Source organism: Neoarius graeffei, chromosome 7, assembly GCF_027579695.1.
Source record: "Neoarius graeffei isolate fNeoGra1 chromosome 7, fNeoGra1.pri, whole genome shotgun sequence".
Lineage (NCBI taxonomy): Eukaryota > Metazoa > Chordata > Actinopteri > Siluriformes > Ariidae > Neoarius > Neoarius graeffei.
This window is the reverse complement of record NC_083575.1, coordinates 78,410,302-78,436,879: the sequence shown is the minus strand read 5'-3', so window position 1 is coordinate 78,436,879 and position 26,578 is coordinate 78,410,302. Positions and strand designations below refer to the sequence as shown.

General features: G+C 43.4%; 1 protein-coding gene across 4 annotated transcripts in view; it reads left to right on the top strand.

The window, feature by feature from the left end:
* The window catches only part of pkd2 (polycystic kidney disease 2), a 49,580-nt gene that overhangs the window by 12,949 nt on the left and 10,053 nt on the right, over positions 1 to 26,578 (top strand). For all 4 annotated transcript variants that reach the window (XM_060926458.1, XM_060926457.1, XM_060926456.1 and 1 more), the window contains exons 5-12: positions 1,632 to 1,856; positions 9,697 to 9,925; positions 14,569 to 14,739; positions 14,839 to 15,020; positions 15,359 to 15,479; positions 19,463 to 19,561; positions 19,662 to 19,783; positions 19,890 to 20,007. In XM_060926458.1, coding sequence (XP_060782441.1) covers positions 1,632 to 1,856; positions 9,697 to 9,925; positions 14,569 to 14,739; positions 14,839 to 15,020; positions 15,359 to 15,479; positions 19,463 to 19,561; positions 19,662 to 19,783; positions 19,890 to 20,007 — 1,267 coding nt within the window. The remainder of the gene's footprint in view (positions 1 to 1,631; positions 1,857 to 9,696; positions 9,926 to 14,568; positions 14,740 to 14,838; positions 15,021 to 15,358; positions 15,480 to 19,462; positions 19,562 to 19,661; positions 19,784 to 19,889; positions 20,008 to 26,578) is intronic.

Sequence of the window (26,578 nt, the reverse complement as noted above, 5' to 3'; positions counted from 1 at the left end):
ACGTGCATATAAGCATGCTGTTTTCACAGAGACTTTGCGAAGTATTTTCATCATCACGGTCACATTTGTTTCTACCCATGATTATGACTCTGGTTAAATACCTTGCTTTATGACACTGCTTTCTGTTTTGTTTCTGGTTTCATTTGGGTTTTGTTACTTTGACCTTGCCTCACGTTTTGTTTTTGTAACTATTACGCCTGCTAATAAACACTCTTCCTGCACTTTCATCTGTCTTCCTCGCATACCTGACAGAATACTTCACAAAGTCTCTGTGAAAACAGTGTCCTTACTTATATGCATGTGTTGATTGCGCTCAAATCAGCATCAGGTGTTTCCCATAATGACTGGGTCCCAAGAGCGCACACAATGAGCTCCGAAGGATCCCCAAATGGAAATGTACTTTAAGTCTCTGTGAAGGTTAGGCTATGCTGAACCGCTGTGTTGATGAGGCTCCCGCAAGCATCGGGGACATGGATTTGAGATAAATACATCTCAAGAGGCAAGTATTCTTCTTGAGGAAGTATCCCCAGACCCTTCTGTCAGTATTCGCTGCTTAGTTTGCTGATGAAAACATCACCACCAAATTTCAATGCATGCACTGAAATTTTCGCAAAGTTTTTGGCCACTCATGAGGCGAAGACACACCAAAAAACAACTCGTGGAGCTCGGAGAATATTCGCCGTGCATCACACGATTGGTGGCGAGGCAAACAATTTTTCATCACAAGGTATTCGCAAACCCATCGTGAGTTGTAGTGTGACCAGGGCTTAATACTATCTCAGAAACCAAGCCAGCACAAATAATTTTGCAACAAAATTATTTTTCTTCTACAAATGGGAAGTGTTTGTGAACATTATTTAAAAACAGTATATTGTATAATTCATATTTCCTAATCCTGAGCCTCAGCAACATTTGTACATTTGAATATCTTTAAACTAATGATCATAAGTCAGGGTGTAAAATCTGTTCTAAATCGTCCATTGCGCTGTTTTAAAACAATTTCTTGCAATCTTACTTGCATACATCCACAGTGAAAATGGAAGCGTGAATATAAAACAGTCGTCATGAATGATGGAAAAAGGTGTAGTCTGTAACAAAGAATATATTGACAACATAGATATAAACAAAACTGCAATAGATTTAATTTTCTGGAAGGTTTTCCCCTCGCCAAATCAAACCGTCAGCTGTTTTGTTGGTTCTCAAAGTGGTGTCCAAGGACCCAGAGAGTCCTTTATTATCAAAGCTTTATCAAAATTGTGTTTCTTGGGTTCTTATACCTATTAGCCTGAATTGAATGGGTTTAAAACAAAAACAAGTCAGCCTGTAAAGAATATTGGTTTCCTCAAGGTTCAGGAATAAAACAAGCTCAGAATATTACTGTACATATTTGATTAATTCATCTAATATTTGAGTAAATTTGTACTGAGGGAGTCTATGAAATTTATTTTAAATGTGAAAAGGTCTCTGGCTCTAAAACCTTTAATAACAGCTGTACTAATGGGCAAGTTAAATTTGCAATACACTGAATATTAGCTGGTGTAACTGATTAACACCTTTTAGTAGTTTGTAAACAAGCAGAAAGTATGGTCTAATCCCCTGTGTGTGTGTGTGTGTGTGTGTGTGTGTGTCAGGTGGGTGTACTCTGAGGAGAGCAGCCTTGGAGAAAGCAGCCACTCGGGTGAAGTGGCCACATACAGAGGAGGAGGTTTCTATCAGGATCTGTCCCGCACCAGAGACGAGTCAGACAGACAGCTGCAGGAGCTGAAGGCCAACCTGTGGCTGGATCGAGGCACCAGAGCGGTGTTCCTCGACTTCTCCGTCTACAACGGCAATATCAACCTCTTCTGCATCATCAGGTACACACAGAGCCCCAGAAGGACTCACTGCAGCAGACGTCAACTCTTTATTTAGAGCAGCGATCAGTCACTCAGCTGAATCAGATTCAAGAAAATAACTGCTGGTAAATGAGCAAAGGTCATTTACCTACAACACTATTACAAAGAAACTACTTCTAATTTAATTTACAACAAAATACTGACCTGAATGGCACCTATCCAATATCAAAATAAAGATGTACAAAGTGGATGTGTAACATTTTATCTACAGTGGGGAAAATAATTATTTGATCCCCTGCTGATTTTGTAAGTTTGCCCGGTTACAAAAAAAAATGAGCGGTCTATAATTTTTATGGTACTTTTATTTTAACAAATAGAGACAGAATATCAACAAAAAGTCCAGAAAAAAAAAACACACAAGTTATAAATTAATTTGTATTTGGTTGAGTGAAATAAGTATTTGGTCTCTAAGCAAAACATGACTTAGTACTTGGTGGAGAAACCCTTGTTGGCAAGCACAGAAGTCAGACGTTTCTTGTAGTTGGTCACCAAGTTTGCACACATCTCAGGAGGGATTTTGGTCCACTCCTCTTTATAGATCCTCTCCAAATGCTAAAGGTTTCGAGGCTGTCGCTTGACAACTCGGAAGTTTCAGCTCCCTCCACAAATTTTCTATAGGATTAAGGTCTGGAGACTGGCTAGGCCACTCCATGACTTTAATTTGCTTCTTCTTGAGCCTCTCCTTTGTTGCCTTGGCCGTATGTTTTGGGTCGTTGTCATGCTGGAAGACCCATCCATGACCCATCTTCAGTGCTCTGACTGAGCCCATGTTTACATTAGACCGTATCAGCGGATCATCAAAATAACGTTTTTAAAACGATTAGTGTGCACACAGCAACACCAATACACGATTTGCGTGCACACAGCAATACCAATACACGGATACGCTCGGTTCCGCAGGCATCCTGCACTCCAAATCACTCCGCCCTGAACAGCGAGTGCCCTCTGGAGGGTGCGCACTCCGGCCTTGCGCAGCTCACAGAGCACGCGAGCGAAGTGCACAAGCTGTGATTCGGGACTGAGCCGCTGTGTGTGTGATCCCAGCGCACATCACTTACCACTTGCAAGTGGAAGGATGGCAAGCCTAAAGACAATCATAACTACACAATGGGCAGTATTTGCATCAGTATTTGCAGTATTTTCATACTTTTATACTCTTTAATGAAAGGTGATACAAGGTGGAAGTCCGCGCCGTTTTTCAGCAGTCGCGTCACATGACCAACACCAGCGAATCAGGAAGGTGGATGTCACAGTGACGTTGTCCAATGAGACGCCAGCTAGAGCTCAGCACAGCGTATCCGCGTATTCTGAATGTTTACACAGCACCGGAGCTGACACGATTTGGATTGAATACGTGGACGCTGGCGGATTCCCGTTTCCCGGCGTTTCCAGGCGGTTTAATGTAAACGGACAGTGCATCCGCGAAGAAAACGAGACAGATATGGTCTAATGTAAACGTAGCCTAAGGGAAGGAGGTTCTCTTCCAAGATCTTACGGTACATGGTCCTGTCCATTGGCTCCTCAATGCGGTGAAGTCGTCCTGTACCCTTAGCAGAGAAACAGCCCCAAAGCATAATGTTTCAGCCTCCGTACTTGACGGTAGGGATGGTGTTCTTGGGATTGTATTCAACATTTCTCTTCCTCCAAACATGACAAGTTGAGTTGATGTCAGAGTTCAATTTTGGGCTTATCTGACCACATCACCTTCTCCCAAGCCTTCTCTGAATCCTTTAGGTGCTCACTGGCAAACTTCAGACGGGCCTGTACATGTGCCTTCTTGAGCAGAGGGACCTTGCGGACACTGCAGGATTTCAATCCATTACGGCGTAGTATGTTACCAATGGTTTTCTTGGTGACTATGGTCCCAGCTGCCTTGAGGTCATTAACAAGCTCCTCCCATGTAGTTCTGGGCTGATCCCTCACCCTTCTCATGATCATCCTTACCCCAAGAGGCGAGATCTTGCATGGAGCTCCAGGCCGAGAGGGATTGATGGTCATTTTGTATTTCTTCCATTTTCTAATAATTGCACCAGCAGTTGTCTCCTTCTCACCAACATTCTTGCTGGTGGTCTTGCCCATTCCACCCTTGTGGAGGTCTACAGTCTTGTCCCTGATGTCCTTTGAATGTTTTTTGGTCTTGCCCATGGTGGTGGAGAGGTTGGAAGATGTTGATTCCGTTGACTGGTGTCTTTTATAACCATAACGAGTAGAAATTAGGAGTACTTTCTTAAAGTGACAGACTAATCTGTGTGCCTCATGGGCACAGACAGTAACCGGTCTGTGGGAGCCAGAATTCTTGCTGGTTTGTAGGGGATCAAATACTTTTATTTCGTTTGATCAAATACAAATTACCCCTCCTAGAACTGCCACCTTATTGTGGTGGAGGGGTTTGTGTGCTTGAATGATCCTAGGAGCTATGTTGTCGGGGGCATTATGCCCCTGTTAGGGTTTCCCAAGGCAGACAGGTCCTAGGTGACAGGCCAGACCAAGAGCAGTTCACCAAAAAAAAACCCTATGGAGAAAAAATCCAGGACCGTGACGTCGCCCGGTAGGACGCAGCCGGGGCCCCACCCTGGAGCCAGGCCCGGGGTTGGGGCTCGTATGCGAGCGCTTGGTGGCCGGGCCTTTGCCCATGGGGCCCGGCCGGGCTCAGCCCGAAGAGGTGACGTGGGCCCAACCTCCTGTGGGTTCACCACCCACAGAGGTAGCAGTAGGGGTTTGGTGCAGTGTGGATTGGGTGGCAGTCGAAGGCAGGGGCCTCGACGACCTGATCCCCGGACACAGCGGCTGGCTGTTGGGACATGGAATGTCACTTCGCTGGGGGGGAAGGAGCCTGAGCTTGTGCGGGAGGTTGAGAGGTACCGGCTAGAGATAGTCGGGCTCACCTCCACGCACAGCTTGGGCTCTGGAACCCAGCTCCTCGAGAGGGGCTGGACTTTCCACTTCTCTGGAGTCGCCCATGGTGAGCGGCGGCGGGCTGGTGTGGGCTTCCTTATAGCTCCCCAGCTCAGCCGCCATGTGTTGGAGTTTACCCCAGTGAACGAGAGGGTCGCCTCTCTGCGCCTTCGGATTGGGGAGAGGGCTCTTGCTGTTGTTTGTGCCTACGGGCCAAATAGCAGTATAGAGTATCCGGCCTTCTTGGAGTCCCTGGGAGAGGTACTGAGGGGTGCTCAGACTGGGGACTCCATTGTGCTACTGGGGGACTTCAATGCTCACGTGGGCGATGACGGTGACACCTGGAGGGGCGTGGTTGGGAGGAACGGCCTCCCCGATCTGAACCCGAGTGGTGTTTTGTTATTGGACTTCTGTGCTAGTCACAGTTTGTCCATAACGAACACCATGTTCGAGCATAGGGGTGTCCATAAGTGCACGTGGCACCAGGACACCTTAGGTCGGAGGTCGATGATCGACTTTGTAGTCGTGTCATCTGATCTCCGACCCTATGTCTTGGACACTCGGGTGAAGAGAGGGGCTGAGTTGTCAACTGATCACCACCTGGTGGTGAGTTGGATCCGCTGGCGGAGGAGGAAGCTGGACAGACCTGGCAGGCCCAAACGTATGGTGAGGGTCTGCTGGGAACATCTGGCCGAGCACTCTGTTGGGGAGGTCTTTAACTCCCACCTCCGGGAGAGCTTTTCCCAGCTTCCGAGGGAGGCGGGGGACATTGAGTCTGAGTGGACCATGTTCTCTACCTCCATTGTGGACGCAGCTGTTCGGAGCTGTGGCCGCAAGGTCTCCGGTGCCTGTCGTGGCGGCAATCCCCGAACCCGGTGGTGGACACCGGAAGTAAGGGATGCCGTCAAGCTGAAGAAGGAGTCCTATCGGGCCATGTTGACCTCCGGGACTCCTGAGGCAGCCGACGGGTATCGGCAGGCCAGGCGTGCTGCAGCTCGGGCAGTTGCGGAGGCAAAAACTCGGAACTGGGAGGAGTTCGGGGAGGCCATGGAGAAGGACTATCGGTCGGCCTCGAAGAAATTCTGGCAAACCGTCCGGCGCCTCAGGAGGGGGAAGCAGTACTCTGCCAACACTGTTTACAGTGCGGGTGGGGAGCTGTTGACCTTGACTGGGGACATTGTCGGGCGGTGGAAGGAATACTTTGAGGATCTCCTCAATCCCACCGTCATGTCTTCCACTGAGGAGACTGAGGCTGATGACTCAGAGGTGGACTCGTCCATTACCCAAGCCGAAGTCACTGAGGTGGTTTGCAAGCTCCTCGGTGGCAAGGCACCGGGGGTGGATGAGATCCGCCCTGAGTATCTCAAGTCTCTGGATGTTGTGGGGCTGTCTTGGTTGACACGCCTCTGCAACATCGCGTGGCGGTCGGGGACAGTGCCTCTGGAGTGGCAGACTGGGGTGGTGGTCCCTCTTTTTAAGAAAGGGGACCGGAGAGTGTGCTCCAATTATAGGGGAATCACACTTCTCAGCCTCCCAGGGAAAGTTTACTCCAGGGTACTGGAGAGGAGAATTCGACCAATAGTCGAACCTCGGATCCAGGAGGAACAATGCGGTTTTCGTCCTGGTCGCGGAACACTGGACCAGCTCTATACCCTTCATAGGGTGCTCGAGGGTTCATGGGAGTTTGCCCAACCAGTCCACATGTGCTTTGTGGATCTGGAGAAGGCATTCGACCGTGTCCCCCGTGGTATTCTGTGGGGGGTGCTTCGGGAGTATGGGGTTCGGGGCTCTTTGCTAAGGGCTGTCCGGTCCCTGTACGAACGGAGCAGGAGTCTGGTTCGCATTGCCGGCAGTAAGTCAGACCTGTTCCCAGTGCATGTTGGACTCCGGCAGGGGTGCCCTTTGTCACCGGTTCTGTTCATAATTTTTATGGACAGAATTTCTAGGCGCAGCCAGGGGCCGGAAGGAATCCTGTTTGGGAACCACAGGATTTCATCTCTGCTTTTTGCGGATGATGTTGTCCTGTTGGCTTCTTCAAACCAGGACCTTCAGCATGCACTGGGGCGGTTTGCAGTCGAGTGTGAAGCGGCTGGGATGAGAATCAGCACCTCCAAGTCCGAGGCCATGGTTCTCGACCGGAAAAGGGTGGCTTGCCCTCTCCAGGTTGGTGGAGAAGTCCTGCCTCAAGTGGAGGAGTTTAAGTATCTCGGGATCTTGTTCACGAGTGAGGGAAGGATGGAGCGTGAGATCGACAGGCGGATCGGTGCAGCCTCCGCAGTGATGCGGTCGCTTTACCGGTCCGTCGTGGTGAAGAAGGAGCTGAGCCAAAAGGCGAAGCTCTCAATTTACCGGTCGATCTACGTTCCAACTCTCACCTATGGTCATGAGCTTTGGGTAATGACAGAAAGAACAAGATCGCGGATACAAGCGGCTGAAATGAGTTTCCTTCGCAGGGTGGCTGGGCGCTCCCTTAGAGATAGGGTGAGAAGCACAGTCACTCGGGAGGAGCTCGGAGTAGAGCCGCTGCTCCTCCACATCGAGAGGAACCAGCTGAGGTGGCTCGGGCATCTTTTTCGGATGCCTCCTGGACACCTCCCTGGGGAGGTGTTCCAGGCATGTGCCCCCGGGAGGAGGCCCCGAGGAAGACCCAGGACACGCTGGAGGGACTATGTCTCTCGGCTGGCCTGGGAACGCCTCGGTGTTCTTCCCGAGGAGCTGGCCGAGGTGTCTGGGGAAAGGGAAGTTTGGGCTTTCATGCTTAGACTGCTGCCTCTGCGACCCGGTCCTGGATAAGCGGAAGAAGACGAGACGAGACGAGACAAATACAAATTAATTTATAACCTTTTAAAAGTGTTTTTTTTCTTTTTTTCTGGACTTTTTGTTGGTATTCTGTCTCTATTTGTTAAAATAAAAGTACCATAAAAATTATAGAACTCTCATTTCTTTGTAACCGGGCAAACTTACAAAATCAGCAGGGGATCAAATAATTATTTTCCCCACTGTATCAGTAGTCTTTGTTTAGTTTACACAATTCTTCAGCCTCTGAGAAGAAAATGCATTACACTGCAACCCTGCTATAACAAACTTACTATGAACTTTTGTATATAACGAACTAAGTTCGTGTCCCGCGCCTTTAATAACAATGAGTCGGAGTCTTCAGAAAAAACATCACTGTGTGACGTCCATGCGCATTGGCACTCAGTGTGCACATGCAGTGCCATTAGGACTAATTACATTACTATCCACCTGTTCCAGATTAGAGCATAATCACAGCGCACACTTATAAGGATTCTCTAAACACAGACTTGAAGTATACAAGCTGTACCTAGTGTCTCACATTACTAAGCCTTGTGTCTGTGTATTGCCTTTCTGGTTTTGACTTTTTGTGTATTTGGACTCTGCCAAATTTTGCATCCGCCTTTGTTTGTGACCGTTACCCGTTTCATGACCTTGCCTTTGTCTTGTTTTTGAACCGTCTGCCTGCCTGTTTTGTAAATAAACACTCTTCCTGCAATTACAACTGTCATTCACGTTTACATGACACACTGAGCCATGCGCTCCTCTTCCCACCAGAGACAAACAATAAGTAATAAACTCCGCAGTCAAGTTAACAATACGTGTTAACGCCATAAAACAAAGGTTTAACTAACCTAGCTTAGGTGTCGATCACTAACAGTCATCGAGAATGGTGATCAAAGGATCGATAAAAGTACAAAATGACTGCTGATATCACTAAACTTATCACCTAGTTAAAGCGTACCGGCGGTGTTTTTATACCCCAGCCCCACACGGCACAACATAAATGATCTCATCGGTGATTTGCAATACATGAATGAACTGAATGGTGGAGATTTAGAAAATGTAGCGAGTCAGTGGGTAGCCATTGACATGAACGATACACTGGTAACCTCTGTCATTTCCATAACAGATGAAAAAATTATCACCTCCATTTGTGATCCTTTAACTCAGTCAATGAACTGCGATAGAAATTCATGATATGGAGAATGTGCCAAAAAATTTGCATATAACATGAGTGTTTGGCATGACAAGTGGGTCTATTTCAGTATTAGGAACTTTTCAGTATAGTGAACTATTTGGAGGACCCCCAAGGAGTTCATTATAGTGGGGTTGCGATGTATTTGGTCTCTAGAGTTGCGGTTAGGTTAATATGGGACGGCCTTGGGTTGAGGTGCCCTTGAGCGAGGCACCGAACTCCCAACTGCTCCCCGGGTGCTGTTAGCATGGCTGCCCACTGCTCTGGGTATGTGTGTGTGCTCATTGCTCACGTGTGTGCGCATGTGTGTGTTCGCTGCTTCAGATGGGTTAAATGCAGAGAGGAATTTCACAAGCGTGTGATGAATAAAGTCCTTCTAGGGTTGCAAGATAGGATTTAGTTGTTTTATAAATTTATCTTATTTTTTAATTTGTTAACCAGTTTAAAAGTTATAATGGATATTCCTATAATTATTATATGTAGCTACTTCCCAACATTATGAAAAAAATTTAAAGTAATTCATGTTATTTATAAATATGTAATTTAATAAGATTAAGCAAGCATGTTTTTATTCAGCTGCAATTTTCTGACTGGATATTTGAGAAGATATTTATATCACCATAGCAACCACAGCAAAGTAAAACATTGGAACAAAAAAATCATAAAATGTTATAATATCACAATATCAGTGATATCTTGGCAAAGTGTATTGTAGTGTACCTTATTTTATCATGGTTTGCTAGTGCGCTGACAAAATAGTGCTAGGTAGTTTGTGTTAGGTAGCTAAAAACAAAACCACAGGATGTTAAACGTTAAAATGTGGATTTTTGCCTTCAAGTATGCAAATATTATGCAGACCCATAGCATAAGCCAGTAGGTGTATGTTACATGCCCCTTTTGTGTCCTTTACAGATTGCTGGTGGAGTTTCCAGCCACAGGGGGCGCTGTGACCTCATGGCAGTTCCAGACTGTGCGCTTGGTGCGCTATGTGTCCAGCTGGGACCACTTTGTGGGGATGTGTGAGGTCATCTTCTGCTTCTTCGTGCTGTACTACATGGTGGAGGAGGTGCTGGAGATCCGCCTCCACCGTCTTCGCTACTTCAAAAGCTTGTGGAACTGCCTGGATGTTCTCATAGTAACGGTACTGCTGCATACTGATTTGACTCACACACTGCCCAGTTAAGATATTACGAGACAGGTGTTTTTCAGTGTAGGTCCTGACGTAGCTACATCACTGGATATTTTACTGTGTTTGCTTACTGTAATGATCAGCTCAATTAATGAACTCTTCCAGCGTTTGAAATGGGTGTGTTGGGGCAAATAACAGTAAAATGTGTAGCGCAGGAAGACCAGGACTAGGATTAGAATATATTGAGCTACAAATATGAATTTACAAACTATAGAACCTGCAACCAGAGAGCAGCAGCTTATAATAGGATGCTTGTTTTCATAGTGGAGCGGAGCTCCTTACTTAAGAGAATATGGTAATGCATCGACCAGATTTTTGATGGCTCTTGTGACCAGGTGACGTCCGTGTACCACCAAGGGAACCAGATCATAAGTGCAAGGCAACGTATCTCATAAACACTTGACCCCCAGGTATCTTTATTTCCATAAGATAAATGAGTTTTTAATCCAGCGCTTATTTTTAATTTGGTTTTTAAAAAATAACTTGGGATTATTTACTAACACATTTTACTGAAAATATTGTTGGAAAAAATATTGTTTTTTTTTTTTTTTTTCATAGCCAGCATATCTTTGCATTGTAAGCTTTTTGACCTGAACGAATGCTTATTCAAGTTTCAAGTTTATTTGTATAGCGCTTTTAACAATAAACATTGTCGCAAAGCAGCTTTACAGAATTTGAACAACTTAAAACATGAGCTAATTTTGTCCCTAATCTATCCCCAATGAGCAAGCCTGCACACTATTCTGCACACTTGTGTAAACATTAATGATTGTATAGTTCAATAGCCATTATGAGCATCTTTCTTTAGTTTGAGATAATCTGAACCTACCGCAGATCAATATCGATTAGTTCTTATGTCCGATAATATTGGATGGTAACTATATAGTGGTAGCACAGTGGAGTACTGGTTAGCTCTGTCACCTCACCGCAAAAAGGTTCTGGGTTCGAGCCCAGCGGTCGATGGAGGACCTTTCTGTGTGGAGTTTGCATGTTCTCCCTGTGTCTGCGTGGGTTTCCTCCGAGTGTTCCGGTTTCCCCTATCGTCCAAAGACATGCAGGTTAGGTTAATTGGTGGCTCAAAATTTTCCACAGGTGAGTATGAATGGTTGAGAAGAGAAAACCTCTATAATAATCCAGTAGAAGGCAACGGGAAACCATTACTGTAATGTTCCCTTGAGACTTTGATGGCTGAAGCCATCAGAGCAGCCATGTCACTGTAGTGATATGCCAAAATGGGTGGAACTATAGAGTACTGATGTAAAGTGAAAGTGCTGGTTCACTTCTGTCCACCAGGCACCCAGCAGAGTCACACCATAATAAATGTCGTGGCGTTGTTTCCGGCATGCCGTGTCAAAGAAAGGTATAAATATGTATCGTAACTGCAATGTGTATCTCATTATTGGTATCACTGTCACAAGACAATGCAGTGATTTTTTTTTTTGGGGGGGGGGACGACACAGCAATTTATATACGACACGACACAATTTGATGGTTCATATGCTATATTATTATTATTCTATTCAGGTTGATTCTGTGCCCTTGCAAATATTTTGCTCATACACTCATCAGGAGCTCTGCTTTTAGGCAGTGACTAAATATACACTATATTGCCAAAAGTATTCGCTCACCTGCCTTGACTCACATATGAGCTTAAGTGACATCCCATTCCTAATCCATAGGGTTCAATATGACGTCGGTCCACCCTTTGCAGCTAGAACAGCTTCAACTCTTCTGGGAAGGCTGTCCACAAGGTTTAGGAGTGTGTTTATGGGAATTTTTGACCATTCTTCCGGAAGCGCATTTGTGAGGTCACACACTGATGTTGGACGAGAAGGCCTGGCTCTCAGTCTCCACTCTAATTCATCCCAAAGATGTTCTATCGGGTTGAAGTCAGGACTCTGTGCAGGCCAGTCAAGTTCATCCACACCAGACTCTGTCATCCATGTCTTTATGGACCTTGCTTTGTGCACTGGTGCACAATCATGTTGGAAGAGGAAGGGGCCAGCTCCAAACTGTTCCCACAAAGTTAGGAGCATGGAATTGTCCAAAATGTCTTGGTATGCTGAAGCATTCAGAGTTCCTTTCACTGGAACTAAGGGGCCAAGCCCAGCTCCTGAAAAACATCCCCACACCATAATCCCCCCTCCACCAAACTTTACACTTGGCACAATGCAGTCAGACAAGTACCGTTCTCCTGGCAACCGCCAAACCCAGACTCGTCCATCAGATTGCCAGATGGAGAAGCGCGATTCATCACTCCAGAGAACGCGTCTCCACTGCTCTAGAGTCCAGTGGCGGCGTGCTTTACACCACTGCATCCGATGCTTTGCATTGCACTTGGTGATGTATGGCTTGGATGCAGCTGCTCGACCATGGAAACCCATTCCATGAAGCTCTCTGCACATTGTTCTTGAGCTAATCTGAAGGCCACATGAAGTTTGGAGGTCTGTAGTGATTGACTCTGCAGAAAGTTGGCGACCTCTTCGCACTATGCGCATCAGCATCCGCTGACCCCGCTCCGTCAGTTTACGTGGCCTACCACTTCGTGGCTGAGTTGCTGTCGTTCCCAAACACTTCTATTTTCTTATAATACAGCTGACGGTTGACTGTGGAATATTTAGGGGCGAGGAAATTTCACGACTGGATTTGTTGCACAGGTGGCATCCTATCACAGTTCCACACTGGAATTTACTAAGCTCCTGAGAGCGACCCATTCTTTCACAAATGTTTGTAAAAACAGTCTGCATGCCGAGGTGCTTGATTTTATACACCCAGGGGCGCCGCCAGAAATTTTGGGCCCCATGAAAGATTAGAATTTTGGGCCCCCCAACTTTGCCCACCCTCGTCACAATTGCACTATTGTCATTATTTGACTTTTGATAGCCCATGGACCTTGAGTTTGTGACTTTGTTATTACATTTTATGTATTAACCTACCAGGGACTAGATGAAAACTGGTCAGTGACTAATTCTGGTGCATTTACAATCACAAATGAAAATTCAGGATTTTGCCACATGCCTTCTTGTGCTAGGACAATTGGTAGTGAAATGTGTGATGTGACTGCTAATAAATCATTTATGAGTTGTATTGCTGCTTACCTCCTTCTCCAAAGGGGGGTTCAGTGGTTTGGTAGGGCGGAGGTCCCCCTGAGGCTGAATCTGTGCATATTTAGGGCACCCCATTAGTTATGAAACTGGTTATTAGCACTAGTTATTAGCACCAGTATAATGTAATATTTCATCTTGTTTATCACACAAGTCAGTTCAGTTATTAAAATGGAAAAAATGTCACTGTCCAAACTGTAAAAGTGTTCTCTTGATAGGCTAATCCAACCACGTTCATACTGTTCATTTACCATTCGCTAATATTTTGAACACACGTGAGCGATTAGCTACCTTTCTTTGGGAAAAACTGAGTGACCAGTTGCCTGCCTCTCCGGTCCCTCTCAGCTTTCGGCTGCCTTTCTTTACGTTTTTGACAGCCACTCTTCATATTTAGCGATCATAGACTGTACGCACTCCACTGCTGGCTGGCTGGCTGCTGCACCGCGACACAGCAGCAAGTAGCGTTGCACTGATCAGCACACAGATTTAACGCATCGCACTTCTACCAGAACTGGACCGTACCATTTCGCAAAAGGGGGAGGGTTAAATGACAATATGTTGAAGAACTCAAGAAATAGACAACCTTGTTCAATTAACTCATTTTACCAGATGGAATATTGCATTGTTGTTATTTCAAAAGTCTTATTAAAATCATTAAAAGCATATTATCAGTCCCTTAAAGGGCCCCATGGCAGTGCTGGGCCCCTAGAATTGTTCTAACCTTTCCCCCCCGGCGGCGCCCATGTATACACCTGTGGCCATGGAAGTGATTGGAACACCTGATTCCGATAATTTGGATGGGTGAGCAAATACATTTGGCAATATAGTGTATATGTTAGATTCAAACTAGAGAAAGGGTGATTTTATGCGGTGCTGGAACGGTTTTTGCACTTATCTGGGGAAAAAATGGCTCTCATAATGTGCACACTAAAGTTAACGATGCTCTTACAGGTCTTGGTTAGTGCTGTTTTTGCTGTTTTAGATATGATTATAATCAGTAATGCAGGTGTATTTGGGTTAACACGTGTTAGTATAAAATTTATAGGCTGTGTTTGGGGATTTGTGGCCATGTTTTTTGAGAATTGGCCGTGGAAAACACTGCTGCGTGGCTCGCTAGCTAAGCCTATGATTACAACTAAAAATAACAATGTAAGGTCGGAAAATTGCCAGTGAAATATGTTCGATTCCTTAGATTTACTTTCCAACAAGACAGATTTTTCACCAGAGCTTTGTCCTCCATGTTTGTTTTTCTCGCTTGCCTCCTGACTTGTAACCGCTTGACATCATTGCAGGTTTATGAAAAGATTACCTTTTTTTTTTTCCAACTCCACTGTGACCAGCGCTTTATAAAAGCGTCCACATTCCGTCACTTCCATGTAAAATTAGCAGATTTGAGAAAGCACCTTTAGTGAAAATTTAGTGTTGAATCATCATGCTGCAAATTTCTCAGCCCTTCTGTTGTTCATGGGCTCTCTCTGAACATCTCTTTAGCTGAGCTTGCCGGCCATCATTATGAACATCTACAGGACATCAGCAGTCAACAACAGGCTGAAGTTCCTGCTGGAGAACCACAGCATGTTCCCAAACTTCGGTCCACTTGCTCGGCTGCAGATTCAGTTCAACAATCTGGCTGCCATCATCGTCTTTCTGGCCTGGGTCAAAGTGAGCCTCTTATCTGTGGATCTATTAACTGTTTATCTGCTGTACAGTAAACTCAGTTGGCTGATAAATTATAGTTAAAATCAATTGCTTTTTCGGCAGCTATTTAAGTTCATCAATTTTAATAAGACCATGAGCCAGCTGTCCAGCACTGTGTCCCGGTGTGCTAAAGACCTGCTGGGATTTGCCATCATGTTCTTCATTGTGTTCCTGGCATACGCGCAGCTGGCGTACCTGGTGTTCGGCACACAACTCGATGACTTCAGCACTTTCCAAGCCTGCATGTGAGTCCATGAGCCCTTTATAAGGATATCTGTCTGTCTGTCTGTCTGTCTGTCTGTCTGTCTGTCTGTCTGTCTGTCTGTCTGCCTGCCTCTCTTTCAGCATTTTATCTCAGAATAAAATGTATTATGTGAGGAATAAAACAATTACAGAATATATTTTCCTCTTTACTAAAAGTAATTGAAAATGGATCACTAATCAAATAATTCAAAGTTTGCCCTTGCATTGTGTTTTTGTTTTTACGAAGTTTAAGTAATTGTAATATAGCATTTTAGATTAAGAGAAAAAATTCTTAATGTGTCTCCTCATCCTTACTGTCTCTCATGGTCTGCCTGTGCAGTTTCACACAGTTCCGGATCATTCTCGGAGACTTTGACTTCTCAGAGCTCGAAGAGTCTGACCGAGTCCTGGGGCCAATTTACTTCACCACCTTTGTTTTCTTCATGTTCATGATTCTGTTGGTAAGGAACTGGAGTCCACTAGGCTTCATGAGTGGCCAGAAAATCAGACTTGGATCTGGTGATGCTTAAAGTATGGCTGTGTTTACAATATAATGGTCATTATTCTATCCACATTCACTGGATATGAGCAGTCGTGCACTCTGATTGGCTATGCTACTACTAGGCTATCAGCTCATATACCATGAGGAGAGAAAAACAAAATGGCGGTGCGTGTTGCTGAACCAACCGAGGAGGAAATAAAAACTCTACCTGAAAACAAAATCCAAAAAAAAAAGCAACAAAATATGGAATGAAAGTATTTGATGGTAAGAACGTCTTTTTCTTTTTCCAATAATTATTATTGCATTTTTCACACATTGCTGCTGTCATTTTGCCGGTTTGTTTACATTCCAAGCGGAAATTATTTTGTTGGATGTTTGGTATCAAGTTTTTATTTATCGAATTTATAAAGAATAAAAATAAAAATGCTCTTTTTGTCAACTTCCAGTGAATGTGGATAGAATAAAACCGTTATTCCACTCAATCTTGTCATACATGGCTTATAGCCGAGCTCATATACAACTCAATTTTGTTGAATAACCGTTAATTATTTGGTCATGAAACAAATTACTGTGATACCTTTTTAAAGCTGTAGGATTTCAGGAAATTCAGTAGTTTGTATTTTAGTGTATCTTTCCCTTCAGAATCGGAATCAAGTTTGTTGCCGAGTACGTTCTCGCATACAAGGAATTTGTTTTGGTCGTTGGTGCTTGAACAGTTAGAATATAAATTTTTAAAAAGACAATAAGTAGTTCTCCTGGCGACTTGTCCAGGGTGTACCCCGCCTTTCGCTCGTAGTCAGCTGGGATAGGCTCCAGCTTGCCTGCAACCCTGTAGAACAGGATAAAGCGGCTACAGATAATGAGATGAGATAAGTAGTTCTATAAATAGAATAAAAAAACAAGAAGAATCTAAAATATACAAATTTGAAAAACATAGTCCCTTTCTTATATCTTTACATGTATAACCAAGGAGAGATGAGCACCCATACTTTAATTTAACACTACACGGAAAGCAACATTTAAAAAAAAAAAAGATGCCAAAATAAAGTGATTGCATTCAAGACAAACTTTTTGTCTTGCACTTTCTCAGAGGGTTTATTAGCAGCTTGCAAAGCAAATATAGAGTCTCAAATATTATTATGCTATTTGGAAATAATACAGTTATTCTGTGGCTAATGTAGGCCTTGAGTTTTCCCATGATCATATGGTTTGTGTTCGTAAAATTTGATCTCTGTTAGTTGGTATCATTTTTGGGCATGCGTTATATAGGCAAAAGTTTCACACCTGCAGTACGAGTCAAAAGTTTGGACACATCTATGCATTCATAGGGTTTTCTGTATTGTGACCATTTTCTACTTTGTAATAGAAATACTGAAGACATCAAAACTATGAAATAACATATGGAACATATTTGGTAAACAAAAAAAAAAAACCAAAATGTTTGATATTTTCTAGTTTTCAAAGTATCCAGCGTTTACCTTGATGATGCTTTGTACACTGTTGGCATTATCTTAACCAGCTTCATGAGGTAGTCACCTGGAATGCTTTTCAATTAACAGGTGTGCCTTGTCAAAAGTTACAGTGGTGCTTGAAAGTTTGTGAACGCTTTAGAATTTTCTGTATTTCTGCATAAATATGAAACATCGTCAGATTTTCACACAAGTCCTAAAAGTAGATAAAGAGAACCCAGTTAAACAAATGAGACAAAAATATTATACTTGGTCATTTATTTATTGAGGAAAATGATCCAATATTACATATCTGTGAGTGGCAAAAGTATGTGAACCTTTGCTTTCAGTATCTGGTGTGACCCCCTTGTGCAGCAATAACTGCAACTAAATGTTTCTGGTAACTGTTGATCAGCCCTGCACACCGGCTTGGAGGAATTTTAGCCCATTCCTCCGTACAGAACAGCTTCAACTCTGGGATGTTCGTGGGTTTCCTCACACGAACTGCTTGCTTCAGGTCCTTCCACAACATTTCGATTGGATTAAGGTCAGGACTTTGACTTGGCCATTCCAAAACATTAACTTTATTCTTCTTTAACCATTCTTTGGTAGAACGACTTGTGTGCTTCGGGTCGTTGTCTTGCTGTATGACCCACCTTCTCTTGAGATTCAGTTCATGGACAGATGTCATGACATTTTCCTTTAGAATTCACTGGTAAAATTCAGAATTCATTGTTCCATCAATGATGGCAAGCCATCCTGGCCCAGATGCAGCAAAACAGGCCCAAACCATGATACTACCACCACCATGTTTCACAGATGGGATAAGGTTCTTATGCTGGAATGCAGTGTTTTTCTTTCTCCAAACACAACCCTTCTCATTTAAACCAAAAAGTTATATTTTGCTCTCATCCATCTACAAAACATTTTTCCAATAGCCTTCTGGTTTGTCCATGTGATCTTTAGCAAACTGCAGGCGAGCAGCAATGTTCTTTTTGGAGAGCAGTGGCTTTCTCCATGCAACCCTGCCATGCACACCATTGTTGTTCAGTGTTCTCCTGATGGTGGACTCATGAACATTTAAAATTAGCCAATGTGAGAGAGGCCTTCAGTTGCTTAGAAGTTACCCTGGGGTCCTTTGTGACCTCGCTGACTATTACACGCCTTGCTCTTGGAGTGATCTTTGTTGGTCGCCCACTCCTGGGGAGGGTAACAATGGTCTTGAATTTCCTTCATTTGTACACAATCTGTCTGACTGTGGATTGGTGGAGTCCAAACTCTTTAGAGATGGTTTTGTAACCTTTTCCAGCCTGATGAGCATCAACAACGCTTTTTCTGAGGTCCTCAGAAATCTCCTTTGTTTGTGCCATGATACACTTCCACAAACATGTTGTGAAGATCAGACTTTGGTAGATCCCTGTTCTTTAAATAAAATAGGGTGCCCACTCACACCTGATTGTCATCCCATTGATTGAAAACACCTGACTCTAATTTCACCTTCAAATTAACTGCTAATCTTAGAGGTTCACATACTTTTGCCACTCAATTGGATCATTTTCCTCAATAAATAAATGACCAAGTATAATATTTTTGTCTCATTTGTTTAACTGGGTTCTCTTTATCTACTTTTAGGACTTGTGTGAAAATCTGATAATGTTTTAGGTCATATTTATGCAGAAATATAGAAAATTCTAAAGGGTTCACAAACTTTCAAGCACCGCTGTAATTAGTGGATGAGTTTCTTGCCTTCTTAATGCATTTGAGATCAAATAATAAAAATACAGTAAATAGCCCTAACACCACAACTGTAGTAATCCATATCGTATCATGAACCGCTCAGCTAAGTAAAGAGGAACGATCTCTCTCATTACTTTAAGACTAAGATATGAAATGTCTTTTAATTAAAAAATTAAGAAAACTCTTGAATTAGAAGGCGTGTCCAAACTGTTGACTGGGACTGTATATGTGCTTGTTGAACATCCCATTCCAGATTTAGTCCCCCTTTGCTATAATGACCTCCACTCTTCTGGAAAAGCTTTCCACTAGATTTTGGAATGTAGCTGTAGGGCGTTGTGCTCATTCAGTTCATTCAAGAGCATTAGTGAGGTCAGGTAATGAGGCCTGGGTTGCAGTTCATCCCAGAGGTATTCAGTAGGGTTGAGGTCAGGGCTCTGAGTTCTTCCGTGCCAACCTTGGTGCACCATAGCTTTTGGGTGTTGCTTTGTGCACAGGAACATTGTCATGCTGGACAGTTTTGGGCCCTCTTGGTTCTAGGAAAAGGAAACCGTAATGCTCTAGCACACAGAGACATTCTCTACGATTGTGTGCTTCCAACTTTGGGGAGGAACCACATATGGGTGTGATGGTCAGGTGTTCACATACTTTTGGCCATGTGGTGTATAAACAGTAATTCTACAGAAGCAGCTAGTTTCTGTCATGATGACTGTGAGTGGTCATGCTTTTTGTTAATTATTCCCTCTTTTTCTTTTTTCAGAATATGTTCTTAGCCATCATCAATGACACTTATGCAGAGGTGAAGGCTGACATGGCACAGCAGAGATCCGAAATGGAGATTACAGACCTCATTAAAAAGGTATGTCAATCGTGCTATGACATGAAAAATATCAGAGGCTTTTCATTGAGTTAAAAAAACAAGAATGGAGAGTGGTATAGAACGTGGCGTGCTTTCTCAGGGCTACCACAAGGCCATGGTGAAACTGAAGCTGAGGAAGACAGCGGTGGATGATATCTCTGATAGCCTTCGGCAGGTGGGAGGGAAACTCAACTTCGATGAGCTCCGGCAGGACCTGCGAGGGTGACCAAAACTCTGCCTGACTAATATTCTTAAAGATGATAGATGATGAAACCACAAGATTGACGTGTGTGCTGAGCGAATGTGTGTTTTTCTGGTGTGTTTGCAGAAAAGGACACTCAGACGCTGAGATTGAAGCCATTTTTGCAAAGTACGATCTGGACGGAGACCAGGAGCTCACTGAGCACGAGCACCAGCAGATGAGGGACGATCTGGAGAAAGAGAGAGTGAGTAAATGGAAAGTTAATGGGCCTGAGTTTATGAATTTATTTGTAAATCATTCACACAGGGCTGTGAAGGATCCGCGGAATTCCGCGAATTTGGCTGCCAAAAATATCATTTTAGTAAATCATCATCTAATTTTGCAATAAAAATTGGGGGGGTAGGTTTCTTTTGCGACAATGACAGACCGGTTTACGGCATTTGCGCCATGCTTACAAACCATGGCACGAATCTTGTGCTCTTTTAAACACGCTTTCGATATCAACGGTTTTGAAAAGGAGAATTTTGTGGTATGTCCGTGTCACGGAGGGACATCGTTCAGAGGGAGGACGGGAAGACCAACGATGTCAAAAACATTTGACAAGGAAAACGGCATCAAAAATCCATGGAATTGGCGATGGCTGGAGTTTAAAGTCGGTAGTGAATGAGCACATACGGAAGATAAAAGAACCGGGGAAAGCTTACTGCATCTTGTGCCATCAGGATGTGAAGTACGGTTCTGGTGGAAGAACGCGTTTGGTTGACCATGTTAAAGGAAAAAAAACATGGGGAATTGGTGAAATTGAAGCTGTCGAACTATAGATTACCAGGTAGACCATCTTGTTCACATTTTATATATTCAGTTTATTATAATAATAATAATAATAATAATAATAATAAACAGTTCAAATTAAATGGCATGGTTGAGAAAATGTTTGCTTTCAGGAGATGCTTCAAATCTATCAATATACACAAAATCTGTTCAGCTTCTGGCCCCCAGCTCCTGGGGGGCTGCTCCTCCCAGACCCCCTGCTAAAATTGTTTCCTCGGATTTTGTCATTTCTATTTCACAGCCCTGTTCACAAGGAGTATTTTCACAGGAAAAGTGATATTCATGAAAATAAGTTTAGATTGGAAAACATTAATATCCTATGACAGCTCCTGAGATTGTGTAAATTTATGGATAAGGAGATTCCCTCCTCAGCTGATCGGGATTTCCTGAAACGTTATTCCATTAATGACATTACAGGCATTTAGCAAACGCTCTTATCCAGAGCGACATACAACATACTCAGAGCAGCCTGGGGTGCAATTGGGGGTTAGTTGCCTTGCTCAAGGGTGCTTCAGCCATTCCTGCTGGTCCAGGCAATCAAACTGGCAACCTTTTGGTCCCAAAGCTGCTTCTCTAACTATATACAGGTTATGCTGTCAGGTTTAAATGATTTATTTATTTCACTTGCACACACAAATTTAATGAAAAATATTTTGAAACTCAAAATAAGGCACTCCAAATGAAATCCATAAATTTAAGACAAATAAAATCAGTTCAGTTAGGACAAAAGAAATGGCACCCTATAAAAGCATGAGGAGTTAGTGTGTGTCTGTGATGACTGATGTTCAGTGGCTAAGCTGCAGTAGTGGAAGAGTTCATGCATGTTGTGCTTACAAGGCACTCTTTTCGCAATTTATTTTTAGTTTGTGAATGTCAGTAAATGTAAATCAGCTGTGTTGTGACTGTGCATGGTAAATTTACAGCAGATTGGCATTTATCAGTATACACATGCGAGTACAAAGTAATTCAGCAAAAATCTACTAAAACCTTTACATACAACTCCAGTAAAAGATGGATAGATGAAGCCAGTTGTGTGAAAGAAATTACTTGAATGTGAGGATTGAAGCAAAAGTCAGCCATGAAGTAATATTTCAGTTTCTGAAGTAATTAAATGAATAGCATGAATTTAGATCAGGGGTGTCCAAACTGATCCATAAAGGGCCGTGTGGCTGCAGGTTTTCATTCCAGCCATGCAGCAGCACACCTCATTTGGCTTATTCAATCAACTGACACACCCACCCTTTAATCAAGGGTGGGTGTGGCTGCAAGTATTTGACTGTGTGAAGACAGTTCAGTTGATTTGAATGAGCCAAGTCAGGTGTGCTGCTGCATGGCTGGAATGAAAACCTGCAGCCACACGGCCCTTTATGGATCAGTTTGGACACCCCTGATTTAGATCATCCAAGCAGACAGGAAGTAACAAAGGAAACTTAGCTACCAGTTAAGTATTATTCAGGCTGCATGTCTGAATCATCACACACTGGCTTCAAACCATGTTCAATTATTATTAGCTCATCCGGCCGACAGGCGATGAGCTTATGCCAGTGTTATAATTGAGTCACTAAACTTAGAGTCCCAAGTGTTCAAGTCCAAGTCATTAAAAAAAATTCGAGTCAAGTCCACTATTGATCCGAGTCGAGTCCAACACTCAACTGCACCATTTGGCAGTGGCTGTTTTAGTGCCATTAACATTTAGTTTGTTCCTGAACATGACGTATGAACAGGTGAATGTGCATTCTCTTTATCAGGGAGTGTGAAGTATTCTGTCAGAGATGGTTGGGAAATGGATGTAAGTGCAGAAGTTGTGTTTATTAATACAAGTGAAGACAGATAAACAATCCAGAACGGCAGGCAAAATCGTAAAACGGTGAAACAGGCAATAGGTCAAGTGAGGCACAAACAGGCTATCGTAGTCTCGGCAGAATCAAAAATGAGAAACAGGAAATCAGGGATCAGGAAACCAAACAAGGAAATAAGGCTCAGTAATGTGTCAGCAATGCAACTCAATACTTTGCAAAGTAAGTGTGTTTTCACAGTTTTTATATTGGCGCACTGATTGTGCCTTAATCCTGTGCAGGTGAGAGTCGTTTACGGCGCGCGCGTGAGAGTCCGCTTGGTGCATGCACTGTCCGGAGCGTGCCCGAGAATCTATCTGATGCATGCGCCAAGGCGTGCAGGTGTGACACTCTGACACGAAATTAGTATAAAATGTAATATCTTATGTCAAATTATTATGACGTTACAAAAAATAAAGGAAAAAATCCAAGTCCTTGTCTCCATTTTCCGAGTCCTAATGCAGTTAATGCGCGAGTCCGAGTCATCAGTGCTCAAGTCCAAGTCGAGTTACGAGTCCTTAAGATTAGGGCACGAGTCAGACTCAAGTACTACAAGCCTGGCTTATGCCATCATGTGTTGTCTGTCCAGCGACGTACACGTTTCACGAAAATCGCTTCTTCTCTCTTAGTTCTTCACCAATTTTTATTCTTTTTGGCAGGAAGGTAGGTCTGCCTGGGGTGCAATATAGCTTCTACCCAAATTTACATAGCTGCAATTAATAATGAAGATATGGAGTAAGCTCCGGTTTCCCCCACAGTCCAAAGACATGCAGGTTAGGCTAATTGGTGACTCTAAATTGACCGTAGGTGTGAATGTGAGTGTGAATGGTTGTCTGTGTCTATGTGTCAGCCCTGTGATGACCTGGCGACTTGTCCAGGGTGTACCCCGCCTTTCGCCTGTAGTCAGCTGGGATAGGCTCCAGCTTGCCTGCGACCCTGTAGAAGGATAAAGCGGCTAGAGATAATGAGATGAGATGAGATATGGAGTAAGCCCTAACGAGTAGTTTCCACACAAATCGCTTCTCCCTCAATTCTTCACTGATTTTTTGATTCAGTGGCCCACTTTAGATCATTCCTTCTGGACTAGATGGGGCCGGAGTGAGCTACGCCATCATTGACTGTCTCGTTTAGTATTGCTGGTGATTTTATTTATTTATTTTTATTTTATTTTTTCCTGACACTGTATGACACATTTGGCTATTAAAATGGACAAAACTATTGAACAGTCATAGCAGCCATCTTAAAGCTAAAAATCTAAAATCACTTTCTTACTCGGAACAAAGCTTGGTGTCTCTCACCATGAGCACTAGATATAAATTTTGAAGGAGAACTGTACGTTAGAAGTCATTTCGATTACTTGATATTTTGTTAAATCCTGACTTGGCTCAGATGTGCACAATGCTAAACTGGTATCTTTAAAGGTCTGATGACACGTTTTTGACATCTTTGGCGATGTTTTATAACATAAAAAGTAATTCCCGATGATCCATATATTAATTCATGAAGGCACCTATTTTACAAGTTATGATAAAAAAACGCGGCTATTTGGGCAAATTTGACGGGGCTGCAGCACCCAGGAGACGAATGAGGAGGAGGGGCTATATGACGTCAGCGAAAGAATCTTCCTCCTCACTTACCAGTTTGTTGTTGATGCGGCAGGTGTTCAGTTTGTCATTATTAGTATTAGTATTATACATTATTATACATTTTATAGATAGATAGATAGATAGATAGATAGATAGATAGATAGATAGATAGATAGATATTATGCCTTCGCGTTGTGTTGCCGGCTTTTGCTCCAAAACCCACAAGGGTGGGGTAAGTTTATTCAAGTTTCCCAGAGATCCCGAGCTGCATGCGAAGTGGGTGAAGCAAGTCAGGCGCACTCGTGACAAGTGGGAGCCCTCATCAACATCCATTCTGTGCTCTGAACACTTCAATTTGGATTGTTTTGACACCCTTCCCAGCTTAAAAGAATCTCTTGGGTGTGCAGTTCAGCACAAACGTGTGTTACTACCATCAGCAGTGCCTACAGTATTCCGGAGGGGGTCTACTAGTAGCTATGCCGGATCCAGCAGTCGCCTGGGACAAGGCGACTCCTCCAAAGACAGTCCTCCTGTCAGAACATGTGTTGAGAAACGACATAAGATAAAGGTACGTAGAGCTATAGAGTGCTCCAACATGATGCTAAAAATAGTAACACTGCGGTCTGCGCGGCCATCTTGGAAGTGACTCGCTCCAGAGCGCTCATAGAGTACACATCATAGAGTACACATTCATGATAATCATAAATGTAATCATAGTCGGTGTGATATCAGTCATGTATTTGCTTGTGAAAGCTTGTGGCTTTCATGTAACTGCCGCCTAGCAACGAGAGGCAAAGGGTAAAGAGGGTAGGCTATCATAGATTCTATTCGGAAGAGATCAACACATGATTGCTTAAAAATTAGGTATTTTAACAATTTGCATCTGTTTTGTGATTATCGTGACACTTGTGTATTATATAGATTCTATATATACAGGGAGTGCAGAATTATTAGGCAAATGAGTATGTTGACCACATTACCCTCTCTATGCATGTTGGCCTACTCCAAGCTGCATAGGCTTGAAAGCCTCCTACCAATTAAGCATACCAGGTGATGTGCATCTCTGTAATGAAAAGGGGTGTGGTCTAATGACATCAACACCCTATATCAGGTGTGCAAAATTATTAGGCAACTTCCTTTCCTTTGGCAAAATGGGTCAGAAGAGGGATTTGACGGACTCAGAAAAGTCAAAAATAGTGACATATATTGCAAAGGGATGGAGCACTCTTAAAATTGCCCAGCTTTTGAAGCGTGACCATCGAACAATCAAGCGCTTCATTCAAAATAGTCAACAGGGTCGCAAGAAGCGTGTTGAAAAAAAAAGGCGCAAACTAACTGCCCGTGAACTGAGGAAAGTCAAGCGTGAAGCTGCCAAGATGCCACTCGCCACCAGTTTTGCCATATTTCAGAGCTGCAATATCACTGGAGTGTCAAAAAGCACAAGGTGTGCAATACTCAGGGACACGGCCAAGGTAACAAAGGCTGAAAAACGACCACCACTGAACAAGACACACAAGATGAAACGTCAAGACTGGGCCAAGAAGTATCACAAGACTGATTTTTCTAAGGTCTTATGGACAGATGAAATGAGAGTGAGTCTTGATGGGCCAGATGGATGGGCTCGTGGCTGGATCAGCAAAGGGCAGAGCGCTCCAGTCCGACTCAGACGCCAGCAAGGTGGAGGTGGGGTACTGGTATGGGCTGGTATCATCAAAGATGAGCTTGTGGGACCTTTTCGGGTTGAGGATGGCATCAAGCTCAACTCCCAGTCCTATTGTCAGTTTTTGGAAGACACCTTCTTCAAGCAGTGGTACAGGAAGAAGTCAGCATCCTTCAAGAAAAACATGATTTTCATGCAGGACAATGCTCCATCACACGCATCCAAGTACTCCACAGCATGGCTGGCCAGAAAGGGTCTAAAGGAAGAAAGATTAATGACGTGGCCTCCTTGTTCACCTGATCTGAACCCCATAGAAAACCTGTGGTCCCTCATCAAATGTGAGATCTACAAGGAGGGGAAACAGTACACATCTCTGAACAGTGTCTGGGAGGCTGTGATTGCTGCTGCACGCAATGTTGATCGCAAACAGATCAAAACACTGACCGAATCCATGGATGGCAGGCTTTTGAGTGTCCTTGTAAAGAAAGGCGGCTATATTAGTCACTGATTTGTTTTTTTTTTGTTTGTTTTTGAATGCCAGCAATATATATTAGTGAATGTTGAGTTGTTATATTGGTTTCCCTGGTGAAAATAAATGAGTGAAATGGGTATATGTTTGTTTTTTGTTAAGTTGTCTAATAATTATGCACAGTTATAGTCACCTGCACACACAGATATCCTCCTAAGATAGCTAAAACTAAGAAAGCCCTACTCCAACTTCCAAAAATACTCAGCTTTGATATTTATGAGTCTTTTGGGTTCATCAAGAACATAGTTGTTTTTCAATAATAAAACTAATCCTCAAAAATACAACTTGCCTAATAATTCTGCACTCCCTGTATAACACACAAGTTATATATAAAGGGTAAAGTGTAGTGTTGCTACGAGTACTTGCTAAAGCCT